The sequence below is a fragment of the Schistocerca nitens genome, chromosome 6 (genome assembly GCF_023898315.1).
Source record: "Schistocerca nitens isolate TAMUIC-IGC-003100 chromosome 6, iqSchNite1.1, whole genome shotgun sequence".
In the NCBI taxonomy this organism is placed as follows: Eukaryota; Metazoa; Arthropoda; class Insecta; order Orthoptera; family Acrididae; genus Schistocerca; species Schistocerca nitens.
The window spans coordinates 177,652,598-177,678,039 of NC_064619.1; the positions used below are offsets into that span (position 1 = coordinate 177,652,598).

Genomic DNA, 25,442 nt, shown 5'->3' on the forward strand with positions numbered 1-25,442 from the left:
TTTTTAAACTTCCTTTTATTAATTTTTCATTTGGAATCTTTGTCAATGTGATTATAATTATTTCTCTATCATAGTATTTTGACGTTTGAAAATACTGAACTGTCAGTTGAAAAACAAAAGAGGTAATAATCTATTTATATCTAAAAACAAAGATGATGTGACTTACCATACGAAAGCGCTGGCAGGTCGATAGACACACAAACAAACACAATCATACACACAAAATTCTAGCTTTCGCAACCAACGGTTGCTTCATCAGGAAAGAGGGAAGGAGAGGGAAATAAATACGAAAGGATGTGGGTTTTAAGGGAGAGGGTAAGGAGTCATTCCAATCCCGGGAGCGGAAAGACTTACCTTAGAGGGAAAAAAGGACAGGTATACACTCGCACACACACCCATATCCAACCACACATACACAGACACAAGCAGACATTTGTAAAGGCAAAGAGATTCGGCAGAGATGTCAGTCGAGGCAGAAGTACAGAGGCAAAGATGATGTTGAAAGACAGGTGAGGTATGAGCGGCGGCAACTTGAAATTAGCGGAGGTTGAGGCCTGGCGGATAACGAGAAGAGAGGATATACTGAAGGACAAATTCCCATCTCCAGAGTTCTGACAGGTTGGTGTTAGTGGGAAGTATCCAGATGACCCGGACGGTGTAACACTGTGCCAAGATGTGCTGGCCATGCACCAAGGCATGTTTAGCCACAGGGTGATCCTCATTACCAACAAACACTGTCTGCCTGTGTCCATTCATGCGAATGGACAGTTTGTTGCTGGTCATTCCCACATAGAAAGCTTCACAGTGTAGGCAGGTCAGTTGGTAAATCACGTGGGTGCTTTCACACGTGGATCTGCCTTTGATCGTGTACACCTTCCGGGTTACAGGACTGGAGTAGGTGGTGGTGGGAGGGTGCATGGGACAGGTTTTACACCGGTAGGGTAGGAGCCAGAGGGTAGGGAAGGTGGTTTGGGGATTTCATAGGGATGAACTAAGAGGTTACGAAGGTTAGGTGGACGGCGGAAAGACACTCTTGGTGGAGTGGGGAGGATTTCATGAAGTATGGATCTCATTTCAGGGCAGGATTTGAGGAAGTCATATCCCTGCTGGAGAGCCACATTCAGAGTCTGATCCAGTCCCGGAAAGTATCCTGTCACAAGTGGGGCACTTTTGGGGTTCTTCTGTAGGAGGTTCCGGGTTTGAGGAGATGAGGAAGTGGCTCTGGTTATTTGCTTCTGTACCTGGTCGGGAGGGTAGTTGCGGGATGGGAAAGCTGTTTTCAGGTTGTTGGTGTAATGGTTCAGGGATTCCGGACTGGAGCAGATTCGTTTGCCACGAAGACCTAGGCTGTAGGGAAGGGACCGTTTGATGTGGAATGGGTGGCAGCTGTCATAATGGAGGTACTGTTGCTTGTTGGTGGGTTTGATGTGGACGGACGTGTGAAGCTGGCCATTGGACAGATGGAGGTCAACGTCAAGGAAGGTGGCATGGGATTTGGAGTAGGACCAGGTGAATCTGATGGAACCAAAGGAGTTGAGGTTGGAGAGGAAATTCTGGAGTTCTTCTTCACTGTGAGTCCAGATCATGAAGATGTCATCAATAAATCTGTACCAAACTTTGGGTTGGCAGGCCTGGGTAACCAAGAAGGCTTCCTGTAAGCGACCCATGAATAGGTTGGCATACGAGGGGGCCATCCTGGTACCCATGGCTGTTCCCTTTAATTGTTGGTATGTCTGACCTTCAAAAGTGAAGTAGTTGTGGGTCAGGATGAAGCTGGCTAAGGTAATGAGGAAAGAGGTTTTAGGTAGGGTGGCAGGTGATCGGCGTGAAAGGAAGTGCTCCATTGCAGCGAGGCCCTGGACGTGCGGAATATTTGTGTATAAGGAAGTGGCATCAATGGTTACAAGGATGGCTTCCGGGGGTAACAGATTTGGTAAGGATTCCAGGCGTTCGAGAAAGTGGTTTGTTGTCTTTGATGAAGGATGGGAGACTGCATGTAATGGGTTGAAGGTGTTGATCTACGTATGCAGAGATACGTTCTGTGGCGGCTTGGTAACCAGCTACAATGGGGCGGCCGGGATGATTAGGTTTGTGAATTTTAGGAAGAAGGTAGAAGGTAGGGGTGCGGGGTGTCGGTGGGGTCAGAAGGTTCATGGAGTCAGGTGAAAGGTTTTGTAGGGGGCCTAAGGTTCTGAGGATTCCTTGAAGCTCGCCTGGACATCAGGAATGGGATTACCTTGGCAAACTTTGTACGTGGTGTTGTCTGAAAGCTCACGCAGTCCCTCAGCCACATACGCCCGACGATCAAGTACCATGGTCGTGGAACCCTTGCCCGCCGGAAGAATGACGATGGATCGGTCAGCCTTCAGATCACGGATAGCTTGGGCTTCAGCAGTGGTGATGTTGGGAGTAGGATTAAGGTTTTTTAAGAAGGATTGAGAAGCAAGGCTGGAAGTCAGAAATTCCTGGAAGGTTTGGAGAGGGTGATTTTGAGGAAGAGGAGGTGGGTCCCACTGTGACGGAGGACGGAACTGTTCCAGGCAGGGTTCAATTTGGATAGTGTCTTGGGGAGTTGGAACATTAGGAGTAGGATTAGGATCATTTTTCTTCGTGGCAAAGTGATATTTCCAGCAGAGAGTATGAGTGTTGGACAGTAAATCTTTGACGAGGGCTGTTTGGTTGAACCTGGGAGTGAGGCTGAAGGTGAGGCCTTTGGATAGGACAGAGGTTTCGGATTGGGAGAGAGGTTTGGAGGAAAGGTTAACTACTGAATTGGGGTGTTGTGGTTCCAGATTGTGTTGATTGGAATTTTGAGGTTTTGGAGGGAGTGGAGCTGGAAGTGGGAGATTGAGTAGATGGGAGAGACTGGGTTTGTGTGCAATGAGAGGAGGGTGAGGTTTGCTGGAAAGGTTGTGAAGGGTGAGTGAGTTGCCTTTCCGGAGGTGGGAAACTAGGAGATTGGATAGTTTTTTGAGGTGGAGGGTGGCATGCTGTTCTAATTTGGGGTTGGCCTGTAGGAGGATGCTCTGAACAGCCGGTGTGGATGTGGGAGAGGAAAGATTAAGGACTTTTATTAAGGATAGGAGTTGACGGGTGTGTTCATTGGCTGAGTTGATGTGTAGGTGAAGGATTAGGTGGGTGAGGGCAATGGATTGTTCAGTTTGGAACTGGTATAGGGACTGATGGAAAGAAGGGTTGCAGCCAGAAATGGGAACTTTAAGTGTGAGGCCTTTGGGGATAATGCCAAATGTCAGACAAGCCTGAGAAAATAAAATATGGGAGCGTAGTCTGGCTAGGGCGAAGGCATGTTTACGGAGGGAATGTAAGTAAAACTTAATGGGGTCGTTGTGGGGGTGTTGTGAGGGTGACATGGTATTAGAAGGTGGAAAGTGTAACATGAGGCTGAAATGAAAATGAAAATAAAAATATATGGGGAGAGATAGAGGTGAACTAGAAAGCAAGTGGAGATCTGGTGTGAAAAAAGGCGAAAAAGTGTTGGTTGAAGCTGGGCTGTGTTGATCCTGTGGTGAACTTGGGTTGGTAGACAACGATGTGCATAAAGGTTAGGTGGTTGTGTTGCCGCCAAAACACGTTAAAGGGTGGAGAAATTCGGGAAAATTTCGAAAAAACTACGTGTAAATGTATTAAAAGGAGTGGTTTTGTGGTGGCAGATTATGAGAATGAAGCTAACAATTGTCTGACGAAGAAATAATGACGTTAAAACCTTTGGGAAGCAGCTAAAAATGATCAATGATGTAGGAAAAACAGAAATGGAAATAAAGCGAAAGTTATTAGGACTAGCCGAAATGGTTGTTTAATAGGTGAAAGGAACTGTTTGTGAACTAGAAACGGTGGATTTTATAGCAGCGATAGTGTTGAAAACGGAAAAAAAAATTTTTTTTTTGGTTATGGTTTGGAAGTGGGTGACGTATTATTGAGTATATATAGGCGGGATAAAATTGTATAGTAGATTACGGTAAAAAGGAGAAGGTGAATACAAAGTGAACCTACTGGCAAAAACAGAACCATTGATGCCACTTCCTTATACACAAATATTCCGCACATCCAGGGCCTCGCTGCGATCACCTGCCACCCTACCTAAAACCTCTTTCCTCATTACCTTAGCCAGCTTCATCCTGACCCACAACTACTTCACTTTTGAAGGTCAGACATACCAACAATTAAAGGGAACAGCCATGGGTACCAGGATGGCCCCCTCGTATGCCAACCTATTCATGGGTCGCTTACAGGAAGCCTTCTTGGTTACCCAGGCCTGCCAGCCCAAAGTTTCATACAGATTTATTGATGAGATCTTCATGATCTGGACTCACAGTGAAGAAGAACTCCAGAATTTCCTCTCCAACCTCAACTCCTTTGGTTCCATCAGATTCACCTGGACCTACTCCAAATCCCATGCCACTTTCCTTGACGTTGACCTCCATCTGTCCAATGGCCAGCTTCACACGTCCGTCCACATCAAACCCACCAACAAGCAACAGTACCTCCATTATGACAGCTGCCACCCATTCCACATCAAACGGTCCCTTCCCTACAGCCTAGGTCTTCGTGGCAAACGAATCTGCTCCAGTCCGGAATCCCTGAACCATTACACCAACAACCTGAAAACAGCTTTCCCATCCCGCAACTACCCTCCCGACCAGGTACAGAAGCAAATAACCAGAGCCACTTCCTCATCCTCTCAAACCCAGAACCTCCGACAGAAGAGCCACAAAAGTGCCCCACTTGTGACAGGATACTTTCCGGGACTGGATCAGACTCTGAATGTGGCTCTCCATCAGGGATACGACTTCCTCAAATCCTTCCTCCATCCTTCATGAAATCCTCCCCACTCCACCAAGAGTGTCTTTCCGCCGTCCACCTAACCTTCGTAACCTCTTAGTTCATCCCTATGAAATCCCCAAACCACCTTGCCTACCCTCTGGCTCCAACCCTTGTAACCGCCCCCGGTGTAAAACCTGTCCCATGCACCCTCCCACCACCACCTACTCCAGTCCTGTAACCCAGAAGGTGTACACGATCAAAGGCAGATCCACGTGTGAAAGCACCCACGTGATTTACCAACTGACCTGCCTACACTGTGAAGCTTTCTATGTGGGAATGACCAGCAACAAACTGTCCATTCGCATGAATGGACACAGGCAGACAGTGTTTGTTGGTAATGAGGATCACCCTGTGGCTAAACGTGCCTTGGTGCATGGCCAGCACATCTTGGCACCGTGTTACACCGTCTGGGTCATCTGGATACTTCCCACTAACACCAACCTGTCAGAACTCCGGAGATGGGAACTTTCCCTTCAGTATATCCTCTCTTCTCGTTATCCGCCAGGCCTCAACCTCCGCTAATTTCAAGTTGCCACCGCTCATACCTCACCTGTCTTTCAACATCATCTTTGCCTCTGTACTTCTGCCTCGACTGACATCTCTGCCGAATCTCTTTGCCTTTACAAATATCTGCTTGTGTCTGTGTATGTGTGGTTGGATATGGGTGTGTGTGCGAGTGTATACCTGTCCTTTTTTCCCCCTAAGGTAAGTCTTTCCGCTCCCGGGATTGGAATGACTCCTTACCCTCTCCCTTAAAACCCACATCCTTTCGTCTTTCCCTCTCCTTCCCTCTTTCCTGATGAAGCAACCGTTGGTTGCGAAAGCTAGAATTTTGTGTGTATGATTGTGTTTGTTTGTATGTCTATCGACCTGCCAGCACTTTCGTATGGTAAGGCACATCATCTTTGTTTTTAGATATATTTTTCCTGCGTGGAATGTTTCCCTCTATTATATTCATATCATTAATTTGAACCCAATAATAATCTATTTATATTGACTGTGCAGTACCGTCAAAAATTTACTTTTCATTACAAGATGTAAACACTATTGGATGGTAATTGTTACAGAAACATTTAAAACATAAATTCTTCACACACCATGGCCAAGATAATGCAGATGATTATTTAGACAAAAGAGGGTTTTATAAATAAATTGAAATTCAAGCAAAATGAGTAATAAAAATAATGACTGGAATAATGTGCATTTAAATATAGAATGATTAAAAGGAAAAAAAAATTAGTCAAAGTAAATTCACCAGGATGAATGGCTGCAGGGTGTGGTACCTGGGACTCTAATTTACACCACTGTGTAATCCCATCCCCGGGGACCTCCCCTTGTTAGATAAAATGATTGCCCTTTGCATCTCCATTATCTTACAGGGTTTTTCTTTGCCCTGTTTTATATTTATGTTGTGTGTATGACTCCTTTCCAAATTATCTTTGTTTGGTTTCTGATACACAGCCCTCACCTCTGCCATACTATTTCCTCAGCTTTTATTTGTCATTGATTCCTTTTAGCTCTTGAGATTTTCCTAGCAGTTCGTTATTAGTTCCGTGCAATATGCAATTTTGGTGGTAAACCATGAGTACCTCAGAATCATTTCCTGCACCTTTAAATGTCTTTCCTTCCCTCTAGTGCAATTTCAAATTCATCTGCTGAAGACTGTTTCATGTTATTATTATAATAATTCATCATCTGGTTAATTGTAAAATTGTGTTTCCATATGTAAATATAAAAAGTAAAGAAGAAATTGTTAACGAGGAGGAAGAGTTTAAAACTGAAATGAAAACTCCCTAAGAATAATGTACATAGCCTAGAGAATGAAAAAGAGGTGAGATGAAAAGTTAACTGAAACAGAATTTGACAAAACACATATACAATTAAATATATTGTTAATGCTCTACATGAGGCAGCCAAAGAAGCCCTGGGTGATAAAATTAAGTATGAAAAATAATCTTTATACTATTTTGATACAGAAATAGTCAAAGAGGTACAAATAAAAAAAGAAAAATATTTAAAATGGCTAAATACACAAAGAGTACAGCAAAAGATAGAATTAAGAGCACAACAAGCAAAAATTAGGAAAATGGTGACAGAAGAAAAAAAATAAGAATTTGGAAAATACCTATAATAAAATGGATAATCTAATGGGAGGTAAGAGAAGGTCAGGGGCATGTAAGGTATTGAAAACACCGAGAGAAAATTCTAAAGAAACTCAACAAATTAACTACTTTATTATCCAAATACGACTCCAAAAAAAGGAAGTGCTACTTGAATTGGAGGAGTTCCAACTGAACTGGTGAAATATGGTGCAGATAAATTACATGAACTTTTGAGAAGCCTCTTTGAAAAATGCTTAAATAGCAAAGCCATTCCAGAAGACTGGAAAGTAGGATTTATATCAATAATCTACAAGAAAGGAAGAAAAGATGAGTGTGAGAACTACAGAGGAATAACTGTACCTAATGTATTTAGCAGACTATATGGAAGGATTATCAAACATTTTTTGCAAACAGAATTTAAGGAAATGGAGGCAGAAGCACAATATAAAGAAGACATAGAGTACATTACAAGGAAATTAATAGAGGAGTATAAAAAAATGGCGACTTCATGTCAACAGGAATAAAACAAAATATATTGTAATAGGTGACACAAACCAAGATTTGACATTGGGAAAGAAGGAACGGAAGCTATTAAAACACATTGAATATTACAAATATCTGGGAGCCAATATCTCACAAGGTGGAAAAACAAGACAAGGAAATTAATTCAAGAATAATTGCTGGGAAGTTTAATATTGGAACATTAAATGGTATTTAATGGAATGAACAGATTTTTTTTTTTTTGGGGGGGGGGGGGGGTTTGCAAAAAAATAAAAATAAAAGGAGAGAGAGAAAGAAAAGTCTTAAACACAATTATCAGAAGCATTATTATGATTATGAGAAGGAAAGTTGCTACTCACCATATAGCGGAGATGCTGAGTCGCAGATAGGCACAACAAAAAAAAGACTCTCACAATTAAAGCTTTCAGCCATTAAGGCTTTTGTCAACAATAGGTGCACACACACACACACACACACACACACACACACACACACACACACACACACACACACACGACTGCAGCCTCAGGCAGTACACCAGTACATGATGGGAATGGCACCTAGGTGAGGGTAAGGAGGAGGCTGTGGCGGGGAGGGGGGGGGGGGATAGTATGGTGAGGGTGGCAGACATTGAAGTGCTGCAGGTGAGGTGGAGGGCAGGGGAAATTTGGGAAAGGGAGGGGGGGGGAGTAGTGGAAAAGGAGAGAAATAAAAAGACTGGGTATGATGGTGGAATGACAGCTGTGTAGTGCTGGAATGGGAACAGGGAAGGGGCTTGTTAATCCCTGTCCTCACTCATCCATCTTTTAAAGACAGTTCGCAGGGATATCTAGGCGAGAAAGAATCAGAAATGAAGTCATCAGGAAGAGAATGGATGTTACAAATTCAATTGCAGATTTTATAGAAGAAAAACGACTGTTATGGTATTGACATACAATAAGGATGTCACTAAAGAGAATTATGGAATTTGAGCTTATAGAAGAAAAACGACTGTTATGGTATTGACATACAATAAGGATGTCACTAAAGAGAATTATGGAATTGGAGCCACCAGGGTGAAAGACCTGGTGTGGTGAGAGAGACTGCCAACCACATGGATTCAAGAAATTCACACATGGATTCAAGAAATTCAGACTTTTACGGGAAGAAGATATATTGAAAAAAATGTATAGACAGATAGACAAAATCAAATTTGATGTGTAATATTGGGGAACTGGAAAACGTAAAATGTTATATTGTGAAACCGGATGATAATTATTATTATTATTACTTGTGCACATGTTGGCTTAAACAAATATAGTTTTGTAAGAGATACCAATCCATTCAGAATTCCTTTTTTGTGTCTTATTTTACAATCAACTGATCATACTACTAGAAGAGTTTTATACAAATATAAGATTTTTCTACCTATGCAGCACTTCTAAATAGGAAATTGTAATAAACAATAGGAAGGTATACCAGGGTGTTTCAGCATCTTAGAAAATGTAGGTTATACAGACATAGAAGACGGGAGCAATGATTCAACAATGGTTAAATTTAACACATACAGCAAAATATGTCACAGATATGAAGAAAGCAGAAAAAAGGAAAAAATCTCAAATTGAAGGAGGTATTACAAGGGATTTGGGAGTATTTCAAGCAAATAACAGTTACACACAAGAGAAACAATAAAAATGTGAAGAAATCAGAAAAGAAGCTTCCACTGTGTAGACACTGTGTTTCACTAGTTATGATACCGGATGGCACTATAACTATCAGCAGAGAGAAAACTGTACTACCATTCAAAGATGTTTTGTGTAATTTAAGAGATGAATTGGGAACCTACACAGATAACGAGACACCAGATGAAGTGTTCAAAGCCATTTCTCAATAGACAAATTATTTACAGAATGTTTGCAAAAGAAGACAGTCCATTTTCCTTCACCATAAAAGGGACTGACAAGACAAAAAGATTATAGATCCATCAGCTTCCTTTTTGTAATGTAAATGACATTCAGTAAAATTATCACCATGAGCACAGTAAAATTTGTTTTTCACCAAATAAATGAATAAATTAGCTTCAGAAGTGGACATGACACAGTGGACTGTTTGGAAATCATGAAGCAATGAACAGAATTATCACTTTGTCTGGAATTGGGAGGAACACTTAAGAAACAAGAACCTCTATGTTAATATACTAAAGTACAATTAAGCTAAATTAACAGTTTCCATTACACTCTAAGAGGAGAGTGAGAAATTCTGAACAGAAAGGAGGGGTCATCCGGCAAGAAGATTCTGCATCACAAAAGCCACTCTCAGCACCCCTGAACAGAGTTTTAAATTGGTGAAACAAATAAGGAATACATTTTAATGGAATATTTAGAAACCACCTCTGTTTTGCTAATGGCATTTTACTGTTTGCCTCTAGAGCAGTTAAACTTCTGTGAATGGAAGAACACAGTAGTGTTTCTTTGAAAGTAGTACTAAAAATCCCTTACAGTAAGACTAAAATAATGTTCAGTGAACAAACCAGTCTCAGGACTGAAAACAACAACAACATATAAAAAGAGTACAGATTAACAGTGAAGTCATAGACCCAAAAGAAGACAACATTTGGATAGACAGAATATGGAATGAATGGAAGAGTAAACATTTCATGGAGTGCTTGTTGTAAACTAAAAGGGTTTTTGAAACCAGACTTCTGATATGTCTAAAAAGGAAGGTCAACAGTTGGTCTACAATACAGGTTTTGACGTATGACTGTGAGACATGGACTTTTAATATGAAAACTGTTCAAAAAGTGTCAGCTGCTCATTGAGTGATGGAGAGGTGCCTGTTGGAAATTACTAGAAGAGACAGGAAAACAAATGAATTCAGGAACAGGTTGTGATGAAAGATAGGATTTATGAATGCAATGAAAATGAATTGGAAGTCGATGAGGCATGTAGCCAAGCAAATGAATACTAAACAGACCAAAAGGTTTCTCTTCTGGGTTCAGAGAGAGATAACACTGACACAATAACTTGATGGAAGGTGTGTAGGTGTCACTATAAAACACACAGGAGTGACACAGATGTGTCTAGCTGAGAACTGTAATTCATAGAGAAGTCTAGAGGTGGCCTTAGTACAGCAGAGGATGAGAAAAGACTGCTGATGATAATTGACAGACAAAGTCTGAAATGCAATTTAAGTACTATATTGTTCCTCTTTTTTTCCTTTTTTAATATTGTGATTGTATGTATTTTGTTTTATGTAAACATAGGTTTTCTTTTTGTGAAAATGAATCACTACGCGACCGCTACGGTCGCAGGTTCGAATCCTGCCTCGGGCATGGATGTGTGTGATGTCCTTAGGTTAGTTAGGTTTAAGTAGTTCTAAGTTCTAGGGGACTGATGACCTTAGAAGTTCCCATAGTGCTCAGAGCCATTTGAAGCCATTTTTGAATCACTACGAATACAAGAATGAAGTCACGTTTTCAATTCTTTTGTCAGAACAAAACATTCAGAAAATCTGACATATTCTGTTTTTGCAATTTTGAAATATCTCCCCAGTTTTTTTTTTATACTTATGCATTCATTCATGAAATACTATTGTGTGAAAGAATATAATCAGCATCAATATGAACAGAATCTAGGAGGAAATTACCTCAACAGCCGAATTTGTATAAACTACTATTGCCAGATCGAGTTTAAACTAAATATGGAAAGATACATTATGACACAACATCCTAGTCCAACCCTATGCCACTTCTATTCCCAATCCTTTGTACCGATATCCCCGTGGAACATCAAATTGCAAGCCCTGCCTCATTGACCCCCCCCCTCCCCGCCACCCCCACCCACACACGAAATCACCAGCTCCAGTGCTTGTGCATCACATTCCTAACCTGCACACTGCTGAGCCCTCAGCCACAATTCCCAGCCATTCTTCCCACTTCTTTCCTCCCTCACCCCAGGATTCCTGCTGAACTGCAGTCATGACTCAATGCCTCTTTTTGATTGTCTCATTTACCTGTAAGTTTAAAATGTCAGGTGGAATACTGAATCACAGAAAATACCACAAATAAGAATATCAGACACTTACAATACCTTTTGTACTGGATTAAAAATTATTTTACCTGAACACAAAAAACTTCAGATTTCCACAGCCATTAATCTACTGCAGACTACCTCATAACTTTCTTCCTCTCTTTAGTAATTTTATAGAGGGTATTAATGCACTAACCTTACTACATACTTAGGAGAAAAGCAGTAATGCTGTATGGCTCAATCTGATCCTTATATTAGTTTATGAATAAGATGTAAAAACCAGAATGAATGTCTGAATAGCAGGTGGAAATTGGAAACTACCTACCTTAACGTGAGGCAGGAACATTTGATTCAGAATTGAGCTTGGATTTAGGAAAATCCTGTTGGGCAGACTGTGGAAAATAGGAAGTAGTCAGAGAGATGTGACAAGAATTCAAGAAAAGTTACAGACCTAAAACTTAAAGAGCAAATTAGACGGAATTTGCACAGGAACTAGAAAAGGTGTAAGGAGAGCTAATATAAACTGATAAATGCACTAGGGAAGGAAGATGGCAAAATCATCAAACATGGAATGACAGAGAGATGCATCAGACAGTATTTTGAAAAATTAAATAATTCTGAATATTCAAGTATCGAACCACAGGAGATGACAAAGAAAAAAATATTCAACATAGGCAGAGTAGAAAATGCCCTGCAGTGCCAACATGATCAAGGCAGAGTAGAAAATGCCCTGCAGTGCCAACATGATCAAAGCAGCTGAAGTGCAACGATTGTCTTAGGATTCATGTGCCCATTTGCAACAAAGAAAAACAGCCTAAGATTTGACTAAATATGTCATTGGCACTTTACTTGAGAAACAAACCCCAGAAATTACAGGGGCATTACTCTCCTGTTCCATGAACTAAAAATAATGATATGAAGATTAAGAACCATTATTGGACCACAGATAGAACAAAAGCACTACAGTTTTAGAAGAAGCAGAGCAACAACATATGTCTTATATTTTGTATAAGGATGATCGAGGGCAGGCACCAGAAAGAAAGAAAAGATTCCTTCATTTTCTTAGGTATTGAGGTGACTGGTGCTAGTGTAAGGGCACATACATTAAAAGACAAGGGACCAAGAGAATGGCCAAGGAAGAGATGGATCAGTCAGATTAGAAGCGATCTATTAGGGAGCAGTTTGAAATTGCAGTACATTACATGCACACTGTTAGGCTCTTCAAAAATTGAGGATATTCATGTGAATATAGAGAGAAAAACTATTATTTTAAGTTAGTTGCACCAGAGTGAAGCAAAACACTGCTGCTAGGCTTCTGTTTATGAAGAGTCAAGAATAAATGGAGTAGTTGCATGCCTTGTGGGCACGAGTGGTGGACATGTTGTTCCATGCAGCTGCTGATGAAAAGTGTTATGGTGGCGCGCGCGCGCGCGCACACACACACACACACACACACACACACACACACATAAATATGTGCACAATAGTTCACCATTTGTTGGAAACTGGGAAATACTAAGAAGCTTACCACTGGAATGTCATGTGATTCATGTATTAAAATGCTTCTAAGAAGTTGGGGATCAAATATGCGAGTTAGATAGGGTACACGCTACTCAGTTATAGAGTGCTGAGCAAGTGCTACAAGGTAAAGTTCATCCTGCGTAAATCATTCATAACCAGACTTGCATCATTTCCACCATGTATTGTCAATTCAACCATTAAGTCAAATACCCCTTGGCAAGCCACCATAACACTTTTCATCAGCAGCTGCATGCAACAACATGTCCACCACTCGTGCCCACAAGGCATGCAACTACTCCATTTATTCTTGACTCTTCATAAACAGAAGCCTAGCAGCAGTGTTTTGCTTCACTCTGGTGCAACTAACGTAAAATAATAGTTTTTCTCTCTATATTCACATGAATATCCTCAATTTTTGAAGAGCCTAACCGTGTACCATGGCATTTCCTAATGAAATGTCATGTTACACTACAAATTTTAATGTGCCACTGAGCAATTTTGTCACCACAATCTTTTCTGCTAACCAAAAATTCTCTTATTTTCTGCTGTGTTTGGAATTAATTATAAATGAACATACAATCATACATCCAGTATTAGTAAGTCAGTGATAAAGTGCACATCCTCTTCAATTTGCACAATAAAATAAACAACCAACTTGGCAGGTGTGTGTGTGTGTTTTCCATAGATTCTTTCAGGAATGATTTCATCTTGGATGTGTAAAAATGAACAGTTTATGTGAATAAGGTCTGTTAGCATAAATAGGAAGTGACAAACGAGAACATAATTGATGCTGGAAGTACAATCATGTTTGTTCAAAATGGTTAACAAAGTAATAGAAATAATGAATATTTACTGTGAACAGTGTTTCTCATTGGGTATGATGACCAATCCACATTTTCTACAGTCTATGACTGAACATTTAACTTACATCGTTACTGAAATGAGTTTTGCTTTACAGGATACTTTCCATCATAATATTTTTCATCTACAATTTGCATTTAGTAATTCTCACTTATTTGTAGCTCTCTTGTATTTTCTTCTTTAAAAATGCAGGTAATAAGACAGTGGCAGCACATACAATAGGGAAAACTGTGGTCAACAGTGAAGAGCATAATTCCTCAAATAAGCAACACAGTGAAGTATCTAACCGTAAGTGCGAAACATATAACTGGTTAACATCCTGATTTATTTACCTGTACTGTGAAAAATTTTGCATATTAAATAAAAATGCTGCACTTGTTTCAGCAGCTCAGCTAAGAAATTCCATAACAGAAACTGTAACAGAAACATCTGGTACAATGGACAAACATTTGGGATCAGTAGCAATGGCTGTCAGCATAGTGCTTGCTGTGGCTGTTGTTGTTAGTATTGTTATAATAGCAGCAATAACACGTATGAGGAAACGAGGTGGGTCAAGAGACTTTGATTCTTTAGGACATGAATATAGTAAGCTTGTAAATTAAGAGAAGCATGGTAGATTGTGCAGCAGTATTTTACTTTGTTGCTTGTCTGTTATGAAATGTATGTAAGGAATAGTTCTGTAACTTGTAAATAGTAGCCGTACTCCATATGTGCATGTAGTTCTGAATATGTCCGAGAGAATGAACAGTTTAGCAAAAGTGACTCATATAATGTAAAAAGTAAAGTGAATTGCTTTAGTTGTAGCATTGTTTTAATGTTTTTATTTGCATAACTAAAATGGCAAATTACTTTTGTCTTTAATAAATCTGAAACTGTCCTTTGACCAGTGATGTAAATGTTTTGATAATAAATTCTTTCATTTACTGAAATGACTAAATTGTGACTACAATGCATGATTTCTCATCATCTGCCACTCTGACATTCCTGTTAAATTATTATGCAAAAATCATTACATTACTGCACTCTGAATTTGTTTCCTGACATCAGTTTACTTTAGTGTACTTATGTAGATACTTCCCAAATCACTGTTAGTTTAACTAATTGCTTGGCTGTAAAATACTGAACAGCAATTCACAACTTGAATGTATAAACTATTTATTCAAAAACTTGATGCACTAAAAAATAGTTTCTTTAATTATTTTTATAGTCACAGGCACATGATATAAATCAACATTTGTAGCAGATTTCGTTCCATGAATGCTGCACATAACTTGCTCAAATAAAGGAAAGCAATAAACACTACAATGAGAGAAGCTCCTTTCACACTCACAACGTGGTCACACGATTCACCTGTGACAGAGAGTCATGTCTTTCTCTAAAATATACCATGCCCACAAGACTTCAAGCATTAATGATTTAGCTGCAGGACTGTTCCATAATGTGTGGATGTACCTGTCTTTTCACCAATCTGTGCTTTATTTGTTATTGTTGGATCACATGCATTTCCGACTTTTGTTTTTCTGTTTGGCCACAATGACTCAATGTGGCACACTTCTCATTAGTGAAGCTGAATGCCATTCTGTGTTTTTAATCTAAGGAAAAGGGATGGCAGAAATAAGATAAAGTTCCTGGCTACAAAAATAAAGATACTGTGGGTAGAAATGAATCTGGTATGTGTTATTCTGCTCATTACTTAATGCAGATTTTGCTCAATTGTCAAGGAGAAACTCCTTCAGAACTACAAAAGTAGGCAGTGACTTTATGTAGTGTACGCATGGCATAAAACTATTTTAAGGTTGGTGCCCATATTTTTCTCAAGCTCAAGCTATTTGTACTTGATGAATCCAGTACTTCTGCTGGACACCACTGACATCCATATATTCTTTTTAAGTAAAAAGCAATAATTCCTTGTCAGATTCATTTCGTAACTCGCATGTTCAAGTACCCAAATGTCAGCCCAGAGATTCAGTTGTTCAATAGTCGCACATTTCAGAACTGAAACACTACAACTAAGTTGCCAGTGCAGAATACAATATACATTACAATATGAAACATCTGGAAAGAATAGTTGCAGAAGAAAGAAAATCAAGCATATGACAGGTACAAATTTCAGTACAGTTTTAAATGTTGCACTAAACTTCATCAGTTGTTTCATATTCTTACAAACATTGAACTGGTCTCTCCTGCAAATTATATCTTTGTGTACTTAAACACTGTCACTAGGTGATATAGTAACATGATGGTACTGCAGTGTGCCAAATCTTCTATCTGCACTTCATAGAACAACTTGTTCTTGCTTGTTCATTGTGAAAATTTCAAATTAACATTGTGCAACATTTTTTGTCAGGCTGTCTTCTAAGATACAGCAGTTATAACAAGCGGTGGGCATTCCACACATCTCATGTTGAAGGCTTCAAACTAGGCCAATTTCTGGACCGTCATCAAGGGTTTGAGAAAGTAAGTACTGAAGAAAGTGACGATGAAGCCAACACAACCAACACAGACTTATCACTCAAGGCACAGTTTGCATAGCAGCATACTGCAATCATGTCTAGTTTCTTGTCTACTATTTCTTAAGCACATGGCACAGGTAATGAGGGTATTATGCAGTAAAAAATATATTTGCAGTGAATCTCTTGCAGTACAAATGGAAACATACAGTATATATTATGCTATATTTTTCTCCCTGAAATAGTTTGTCTTTATTGTTAACACTATACTAGATGTAAAGATAACAGAAAATGGTAACAATCTGCATGTTCTTTGCATACTTGATTTTCATCATGTTGAAATCACATAAGATGCTAAAACTTGAAATGCTTCAATGCAATGAGGATGTGATTTCTTGGAGAAATTTTTGGATCAAATAAAGGAATCAAGGCACTGCCAATTTCTGAAATAAGGAACATATTCATGCATTAAAATATGTAGATCACAGTACAGAGAGAAAAAGGGCAATTTTTAGCAGAGATTACCTAATTCTTGTAAGAAAAGTAATCTGTCCAAGAGAATTATTGTTTCCACTAATGGAGCCAACATCAAACGAAGAGTGTAAAATGTGACAACTTTTTTCCACTCAGACAGGCTTAAACAAGTTTCCTCAGAGAAGAAGTCTTCACTTGGTATTTTCACACCAAGTCTTGCAGTGGCAATCTCACAGTAGCTGCATTAAATTAAAATGACACTTAATATGGAACTAAAATAGAGTATACCTGAATTATCATATAAAGTGTGAAACCACAGCTAATGAAATATACATTTAGATTATTAAATACATACACAGAAAAATAAAACTGAGATGATAATAGCTGTGCCTAAAAATTATAATGAACATACATGAAAGTACTAGCAATATAGAAACATATGATTTTGTGCATATGTAAGAAAAATACATCAACACAAACTGTACAGGCAAAATTGTAGTAAATGTATAAGAATATGAAAATATATGCAGAAGAGTAAAATCTTTCAGATAATCCTTCATCATATGATGAGCTGAAAACTTCATTACGGGCTTACAAGAAGATAATTGGAGAAGGCAGTATAATAGAGCTCATGGTGTGTGCTACCCCATTTACTATCTGTCTATTGACATGTTCTTTTCCTTTCTAAATGCAAAATGAAAACATTATGTGGGGGAAAACCTAAAGACACTAAATGGTATCCAGAAAGTCCTAAAATAATGGGGACAGTTACAATATTAGAGAAGGAAAGTTGCAACTCACCATATAGCGGAGATGCAGAGTCGCGATAGGCACAACAAAAAGATTCACACAGTTATAGCTTTCGGCCATTAATGCCTTTGTCAGCAATAGGCCCACATACACACGCGCGAGTGCGCGCGCACACACACACACACACACACACACACACACACACACACACACACACACACACGTGTGCAGTCTCAGATAACTGAAACCACACAAGTTATCTGAGATTGCAGATGTGTGTGTAGTGTGTGTGTGTTGCTGACAAAGGCCTTAATGGCCGAAAGCTATAACTGTGTGAATCTTTTTGTTGTGCCTCTCACGACTCAGCATCTCCGGTTTATGGTGAGTAGCAACTTTCCTTCTCTAATATTGTTGCATTCCATCCTGGATTTTCCATTGTTTGATTAATGGAAACAGTTAGGCAGAGATGATGATGCTGATGATGTAACTACTGATTTAGGAGAGGAACAGCAGTGGCGGGGATTGACAACTGTTTAGTCTTGACAACAGACATTGCAAGGGTTAAAAAATGACATGTTCTGAAAAGATTACAGGAATTGTTTTACATTTACAGCTTCAAATTCTCACAAGATGACCTCACATTTCCATAAATTCAGCTGTTTACACAAGCTCGAAGTATGATAAGACTCAAATAGATAACCTTTTGTGGCACTGAAGTGATTCCGGCAAGCACAACATTTTTCTTCGACCCACTCAAATCTTAAGTTTAATACAGTTTAAATTGCTCTATGCTATTAAGATTCATCACTGTACCATAAATGGATGTAAAGCCAATATAGATTAGCATATGAAAAGTGGTTTTTCAAAAACTCAAATCAAGAAATTAAAGTGCTATGGGAATCCAGCCTTACTTTAAGAAATTTCATGTTTGTAATGGTTTATTTATTTATACACTTAAAAAAAGAAAAAGATCTGTCACAAAATGGGTCAGGAATGAGAGAGTAATGTGATAAAACCAGCATATACAATGAAATAATCTATTTAATACATGACATAGCCAAAACTAACCCTAAATGTTACATGATATGAGCTTTGCTGTGACTAGTATGAGTTTTGTTAAGTGCAAAGTGGTGCCTGTAATTTTTTGGTATAAGCTTAGCAAGTTATAACTCAAATCTGTTTGACTGTTTACTAACATTATTAAATTAACTGACAAAAGACAGAGAGAAGATGAAAAGATGTCTGTGTATGCTTCCTACATTTGGAATTACTGTAAGATGGCAGTTTGTGAAGTACAGAATAGGGGACACCTTACAGGGGTGAGTGAAATTGCAAAATCTTTTCCAGAGAGGAAAATGAAAAGTACCCTTACTTAAGCATTTTTAGAATGATCTATGTCAGTGTACTATGAACTAGCTCTTACGTCCACTTGATAGGACACCACAAACTATCTGGTTTACATTTTTGACACTGTTAAGCAGTTCTAGCACTTTTGGTTTTTCTATGATGTAGTGATAATTTGGAAGTTCCACTCACAGATTTTGTGGGTGCTAACCTACAAGTGGTGCTCTTGTTTCTTTGTTATAACTGTTCTTCTATACATGCAATGTCCAAAACATAAACCAAATAGCAAAAACAAAAATACGTACATATTCCCAGGACATTGAAAATGCCTTGTAAAGAATAAAGGCAAAACGTGTATGGCATAAAAATTGTGTTTTATTCAGTTGTGATTGGACTGTCTCAAAGTAATAATTATCAACATACCATAATATTATACGCAACTGAGGACAATAGGAATAAAAAAGTGAAGATGTTAAAAGTAAGTGTTTGCAAAAGGTGAAAATTAAATGACTGATACATGAAGAATATAAATGACACAACAGAAGTAATACATACGGACTAAAAATTTTAATATTGTTGAGATCTCACAATTTGCACGATGACTGTATGTTACATTATTACAAACAACCAGTTTCAGTCAGACAACATTCAGACATCCTCATGTATAAAATGACAGAAATTACGACATTAGATCATGAGATCTTGTATCTACATCATTGTTAAAGACTAACTGCATCAAAATCATGGAATGTAAGAAAGCATCCAAATAAGTGAATACCTTTGCAGAATGTCATTTGGCAGTTACTAAACTAAAGAAATATCTTAATGTTGTTATAATCCATAAATTTTCTAGATGAAATTGTATAAATAAATTCTGGAAAGAAAAGACCGTTAATTTTGTTCTGGCAAACAGAATAATGGTAAAGCTGATTTCCTTCAACTGAAGGTTTGAAATTTCTGTTTTCAGAACCAAAACGTAATGTTCTACTGGAGAGATCAAATTATCACAATAAGAGATAGTCCTGTGTGCCTTTTCATGCTTTTGTAAACCAGTTAATTAGCAAGAATTGGTCACTGTGCTAACTGCACATTCTGTGCAATCCAGTAACATTGTAAACCTAGTAATAACAAAATCCTGCACCTTTTCTTCCTTCTCTATTAGCAAATGAATGCACTTATCCTTACTCTGCACAAAATATGGTGGAATTTTTATGAGTAACCAACGAACATTTTTGTAATTTAAAAATGTACATTATTTCAGATCCAAGTATCAACCCTACTAGCATGTTAATTTTCTCCAACATTCCTTGTACAAATGAGGCAAACAGAAAATCCGAAAAATATTAGTGTTCATGTTCTTAGGTTGTAAGAGCAGACTGATAGATCAGTTAAGTTTGCGATTAGTTTATTTGGTTTGTTAGATGAAAATCTGATTAACTAGGAAAAAAGGCTGGAGTGTAATTTAATCTGAACAAGTATGTGAAAAGGTTTACTGTCCTCCATAAGAGTGCAATAACACAAACAGAAATTGTTACTTGTAGGATTTGGTTTCACAGGTACTGCGGACTGATGGAACAGAGGGTAAAATCAATAACTAACAACAACTATTTTGAGCTAATGAGGATGTGCACACAGAGAGTAAAGGTGACTTCAGTACATTGAGGCAAAAATGTTCACACCATACATTTTTGTGTGTCTGTTTTAGAAGCAGATTTTACAGTGGAGTATTTCAAAACTGAATAAATATAAAGAAAAACATGCAACTAAAGTAAATGGAAATCTGGCCTCTACTTGATGAATAGATTATCTGAAAGATTTATCGATACAAACAAAAATTTGTTTGAGCGAGTTAGTTCTGTAAGTAAAATTTGTAAACTGAAGCACTCACAAAAGTTTTCCATCAAAGGAATCAGTGTTTCTGAAAAAACAGCAAGGATTAATATTATGTGTAATTTTTTTAAATAATAAATTCCGATGTTCCTAAGGAGAAACTGATGTAATGTATCAGCAGTGTAATGAGTTGGTGTTATGCGCCAAATCCCAGAATAAATTTCCTGCGACAATCAGAAACTTTGTTTCAATACCCTATCCTCTGCTGTGCACTCTCTCTCTCTCTGTCTGTCTGTCTGTCTGTGTGTGTGTGTGTGTGTGTGTGTGGGGGGGAGTGTTATTGTTATGAAGTCTTTTAAAATAATGAAAAAAAAGGTGGGGGGGGGGGTGAATATGGAAAAAAGATGAAAGGCAGAGGAGTGGCAGCTGGTCTATATTACAAGAAACTGGCAATAGTTGAATTACACGTATCCCCAACTATTCAGTGACCCATAATATTGACTTCACGAGGTTTTCATTTTTTTATTTATTTTTTATTATACCTCAACTAATTGTGTTTCATTATTTAAGTGTCTATATGGTGAGGTCTCTCTCTCTCTCACACACACACACACACAAAGATTATCCTGAATATAAAACAATATAAAATTACCCCCACTTCCCTAGTAAGATCCCTTCATGAATTTTTATTCGTAACATATTCTGACTGATCAAATTTATAAACTATTTTATTGATATGAAGTTTTTTAAATTTGCCTCAAAAAGTTAGCACTTTCTGTTGTAAAGAGTCATGGTGCTTTCTTAGATAGATTATATGATGCTGATACTTATCTGGTTTTTGTCAAAAGCCATGGGAAGATGCTGAGCAAGTGCTGTTTTGCACCGAAATGTAAGCCACACCCTCTTCATTGTCATCATGCACTAGCTGGTATTTGCTTTGAATTTCAACACACATACAGCTGGAAAATTCCTCTATCACCAGCAGCTTCATATGGATATTTTACCAGGTAATTGGGAAGCCTTAACTGTGTTCATCCTGCACTTACTGAACAATCTGCTACTCCGACATTTATTCGACCCCCTGAGTGTTTCGTGCATAGAACTGGTATCTCTAATTTATTCTTCATCTGATGCTACCTACAAACGTTCGCTTCTGTGACATCAAATTTTTGTCCTGCAGCACACTTTTTTGTGGCTCCTGCTTCATGAATATCCATTAACTTTAAATTAGTCTTGTATTATCTGTGTGAACCAACTATGACCCGCAGTCTCATAGATTTGCATTCATCCTCAAATGGTAGAATTTTACTGTGTTTTAACTGAATTTATTGGCTTTTAGCTTAGACTATACAGTCAGCTCATACAGACGTGTGAGTGTTTTCTACTTCAGAAATGGGGCTTTTGGTTGAAGGCTAAAATATATAGCAGTCTTTTTGTTGTGCCTGTCTACAACTCAATGTCTCCTCTATATGGTGAGTATCAATCTATCCCTTTCATAATACTGTTATTCCATCCTGGATTTTTCATTGTTTGTGTCTGCCTAATGGCTTTTCTTCCATCCCTCAACCCAGTGCTGTTTTCATTTGTTGCTATCTTCTAATGCATTACTTTACTCAGTGTCTCTCCTTTTCTTTCTCTTCTTTCCTGTGTTTTATCTTTCACCTTCCAAACTGCACACATCGGATTTACAAACCACACTGCATCAACGATCTTTTTTGTGAATTTTCCATACCTTCCTGTGTCACACAAATTTGTTGAACCTAGACCTTACCAACGCCCCTTCCCCCCTCTCTTGTTAGTTCAGCACAATGTCACCAAATCCATTCATACCTGCTCTCCCCTCTCTTCAAATACATTCACCCACCAATCCGCATCCCACTATTATTGTTTTTTGTTTATTTTTCTATTTGATGTCACTGTGTTTTCACATCATTTTTAGTTCGTTTTTGCTTTCCACTTCTGACCGTACTCCCTCATTTCACCTTTTCGTCCCCATACTTCATCCATTTCATTCTTTTCGTCAGTTTTTCCACATATTTTTACACGTTTTTATCCTTCACTTTGGATCCTTGCCCCTTCCATCTGTGCCAATACAGAAAAGTTTCCCAACCCCTAGCCAGAAACCAGTCCACCATACTGTTCCTGCAATGTTGCCTAGCTCATGGAATCAACCCAAATGGCCTGACCATCAGATTACTCATCTCCAACTGCAACCACTCTTCCCAATATGACCTCTATCAGTTCAAATTCCAGCAGTCCATAGCCCTCACCAACCTAGTCCTGCAAAATCATGTAAATCAGGCCCAATCCTCCTTGCAATACCTCCTCTCCATCCATAAAATTCTCCTGCTCAAAATTCCTGCATCCCCTCTTGCATACTGAAACTCTTTTCCTTCTTGGACTCCAGCTGCATGCACAATACCATCTCAAAAAAACTCTCCAACCTGTTCACCTCCTACTCCTTCCTTTGACTACCATTATCCATTACTTCTGCAAGAATCTCCAAACCTTCTCCCACATCCACATATAAATGACAAACCTTGCCTCGAAGACTTACTACATTCTCAGAAACTCACTTCCCCCCATCATACTGAACTCAGAAACTGAACAAACCCAAAACACAGTCATGAACCGTTCCTCCTAAAGCCTTAGTACCAAAGAAATATCAATCCTTTCCAAAGGTCTTACCTTTTGCCAGGCTGGACTTGTTAAAGACTGTCTCTCCTTTTCTTGGTCCATACAGTGGAAACACTTTATCGCCAAACCTACTAATCAGACTCAACCACAAACCAATAATGAACACTGCTTGATTCTGTTCACTCCTCTATCTACCCATGACCTGACCCAACTGGCCCCAAATCACCCCCTGTTACAATACCAGAATTTCTTTACCTCAAATCTTGCCTCACCATCGTTACCCCCCAAATCTCTCAACATGGAAACCAACCTATATCCACAAAAGAACTGCACTTCATCACCTAAAAACTGATCCTGACCTCACAATTCCACCTGCCAACAAAGGCTCCACAACTTTGGTTCTGAACCACATAGATTACCTGGCAGTGAGACTGGGCCAGCTGTCAGATTCATCCACCTACAAACCCTAACACAGAGACTCCATTCAGAAAACCAACAGGGCCACCAGCCCCTGCTCAAATCCTTAGGCCCAACCCAGAATCTCTCCCATGAGTATATATCTCTCCTCAGCTCTAACACTTCTTGCACTCTTGCCTTCTACATGTTTCCTAAAGCCCATAAACCCAACTACCTAGGATGCCTCATTGTGGCCAGTTACTGTGCCCCCACTGAGTCTCTGCTCTGGTAGACTAAAGCCTTCAGCCTATTACCCATAACCTACCCTCCTATATAAAAGACACCAACAATTTCCTTCACTGACTCTCCACAGTTCCTGCTATTTACCACATGATGCCCATTCATCACTACTGAAGCCACCTCCCTATACACTAAAATCTCCAATGCCCATGGCCTTGCCACTATTGAACACTACCTTCCACAACACCTGCCTGACTCCCAACCTACAACCTCCTCCCTGGTCACCCACAATTACTTCTCCGTTTGAAGGCATCGCCTATAGACAAATCTGTGATACAGCAGTGGTCACCCACATGGCACCATTCTACACTAAATTATTTATGGGCTATCTAGAGGAACCCTTCCTAACCACCAAGAATCCCAAACCCCTCACCTGGTTCAGATTCACTGAAGACATCTCCATGATCTGGATGAGGGTGAGGACACCCTATCTACATTCCTCCAAAACCTCAATGCCTTCTCCCCCCATCAACTTCATCTGGTCCTTCTCAACCCAACAGGATACCTTTCTCAATGTGGGCCTCCAGGCCAAGGATGGCTACATCAGTAATTCCATCCATATTAAACTTACCAACCACCAGCAATACCTCCACTCAACGGCTGCTACCCAATCCATACCAAGGAGTCCCTTCCATACATCCCATCCAACCATGATCGTTACAGTCCCTCTCTAAATATACAGAGGATCTTAACTGTGGCTTTCACAGACCAGACCTATTACACAAACAGATCTCCTGTGCCTTGAACCTCCAGACACTTACCATCTCTTATATACCCATCATTTGGCCACAAAGGAGCACTCCCCTCATAGCTCAGAACAACCCAGAACCACAGCAACTGAATCACATTTTACGACAGAGTTTTGACTACCTCTTGTCATGCCCTGAAATGAGGAATAACATACCCACTATCCTTCCCAACCCTCCCACAGTTGTACTCTGCCACCCACCAAATCTATGCAATATTCTTGTCCATCCTTACATCCCCCTCCCCGCTGCCACCAATCCCTCGCCTCATGGCTCATATCCCTGCAATAGACCTAGATGCAAGACCTGGCCCATATATCCTCCCACCACCACCAGTACCTACTCTTGTCTGGTCACAGACATCTCCTATCTCATCAAAAGCAAGGCTACCTGTGAAGGCAGTCATTTGTTCTACAAACTAAGCTACAGCCGATGAGTTGCTTTCCATGTGGGCATGACGACTAACACGTTGTCAGTCCACATGAATGGCCCCTGATAAACTGTGGCCAAGAGACAGATGGACCACCAAGTTGCTGAACATGCTGCTCAACACAATGTGCTTCACTTTGGCGACTACTTTACTGCATGCACCATCTGGATACTTCCTACTAACACCAGTTTTTCTGAATTGCGCAGGTTGGAACTCTACCTGCAATATAGCCTATATTCCCATAATTCCAT

At 39.3% G+C, this 25,442-nt stretch overlaps 3 protein-coding genes across 10 annotated transcripts in view; 2 read left to right on the forward strand and 1 right to left on the reverse strand.

The window, feature by feature from the left end:
* LOC126262574 (peptidyl-alpha-hydroxyglycine alpha-amidating lyase 1) overlaps nucleotides 1-14,771 on the forward strand; it is a 103,704-nt gene extending 88,933 nt beyond the window's left edge. For 2 of the 3 annotated variants that reach the window (XM_049959290.1, XM_049959292.1), the window contains exons 8-9: nucleotides 14,027-14,122; nucleotides 14,219-14,771. In XM_049959290.1, coding sequence (XP_049815247.1) covers nucleotides 14,027-14,122; nucleotides 14,219-14,436 — 314 coding nt within the window. In that variant the 3' untranslated portion in view covers nucleotides 14,437-14,771. The remainder of the gene's footprint in view (nucleotides 1-14,026; nucleotides 14,123-14,218) is intronic. The other variant, XM_049959291.1, reaches the window with a different exon arrangement.
* Nucleotides 14,772-15,011: 240 nt separating this feature from the next.
* Nucleotides 15,012-25,442, reverse strand: part of LOC126262575 (methyltransferase-like protein 25B) — a 112,805-nt gene continuing 102,374 nt past the window's right edge. For all 6 annotated transcript variants that reach the window (XM_049959301.1, XM_049959296.1, XM_049959297.1 and 3 more), the window contains 2 exons: nucleotides 16,810-16,997; nucleotides 15,012-16,727 (listed from right to left, as the gene is read on the reverse strand). In XM_049959301.1, coding sequence (XP_049815258.1) covers nucleotides 16,639-16,727; nucleotides 16,810-16,997 — 277 coding nt within the window. In that variant the 3' untranslated portion in view covers nucleotides 15,012-16,638. The remainder of the gene's footprint in view (nucleotides 16,728-16,809; nucleotides 16,998-25,442) is intronic.
* LOC126262577 (tubulin beta chain-like) overlaps nucleotides 22,149-25,442 on the forward strand; it is a 309,685-nt gene continuing 306,391 nt past the window's right edge. The window contains exon 1 of the mRNA XM_049959309.1: nucleotides 22,149-22,154. The gene's annotated coding sequence lies outside the window, so the exon portion shown is untranslated. The remainder of the gene's footprint in view (nucleotides 22,155-25,442) is intronic.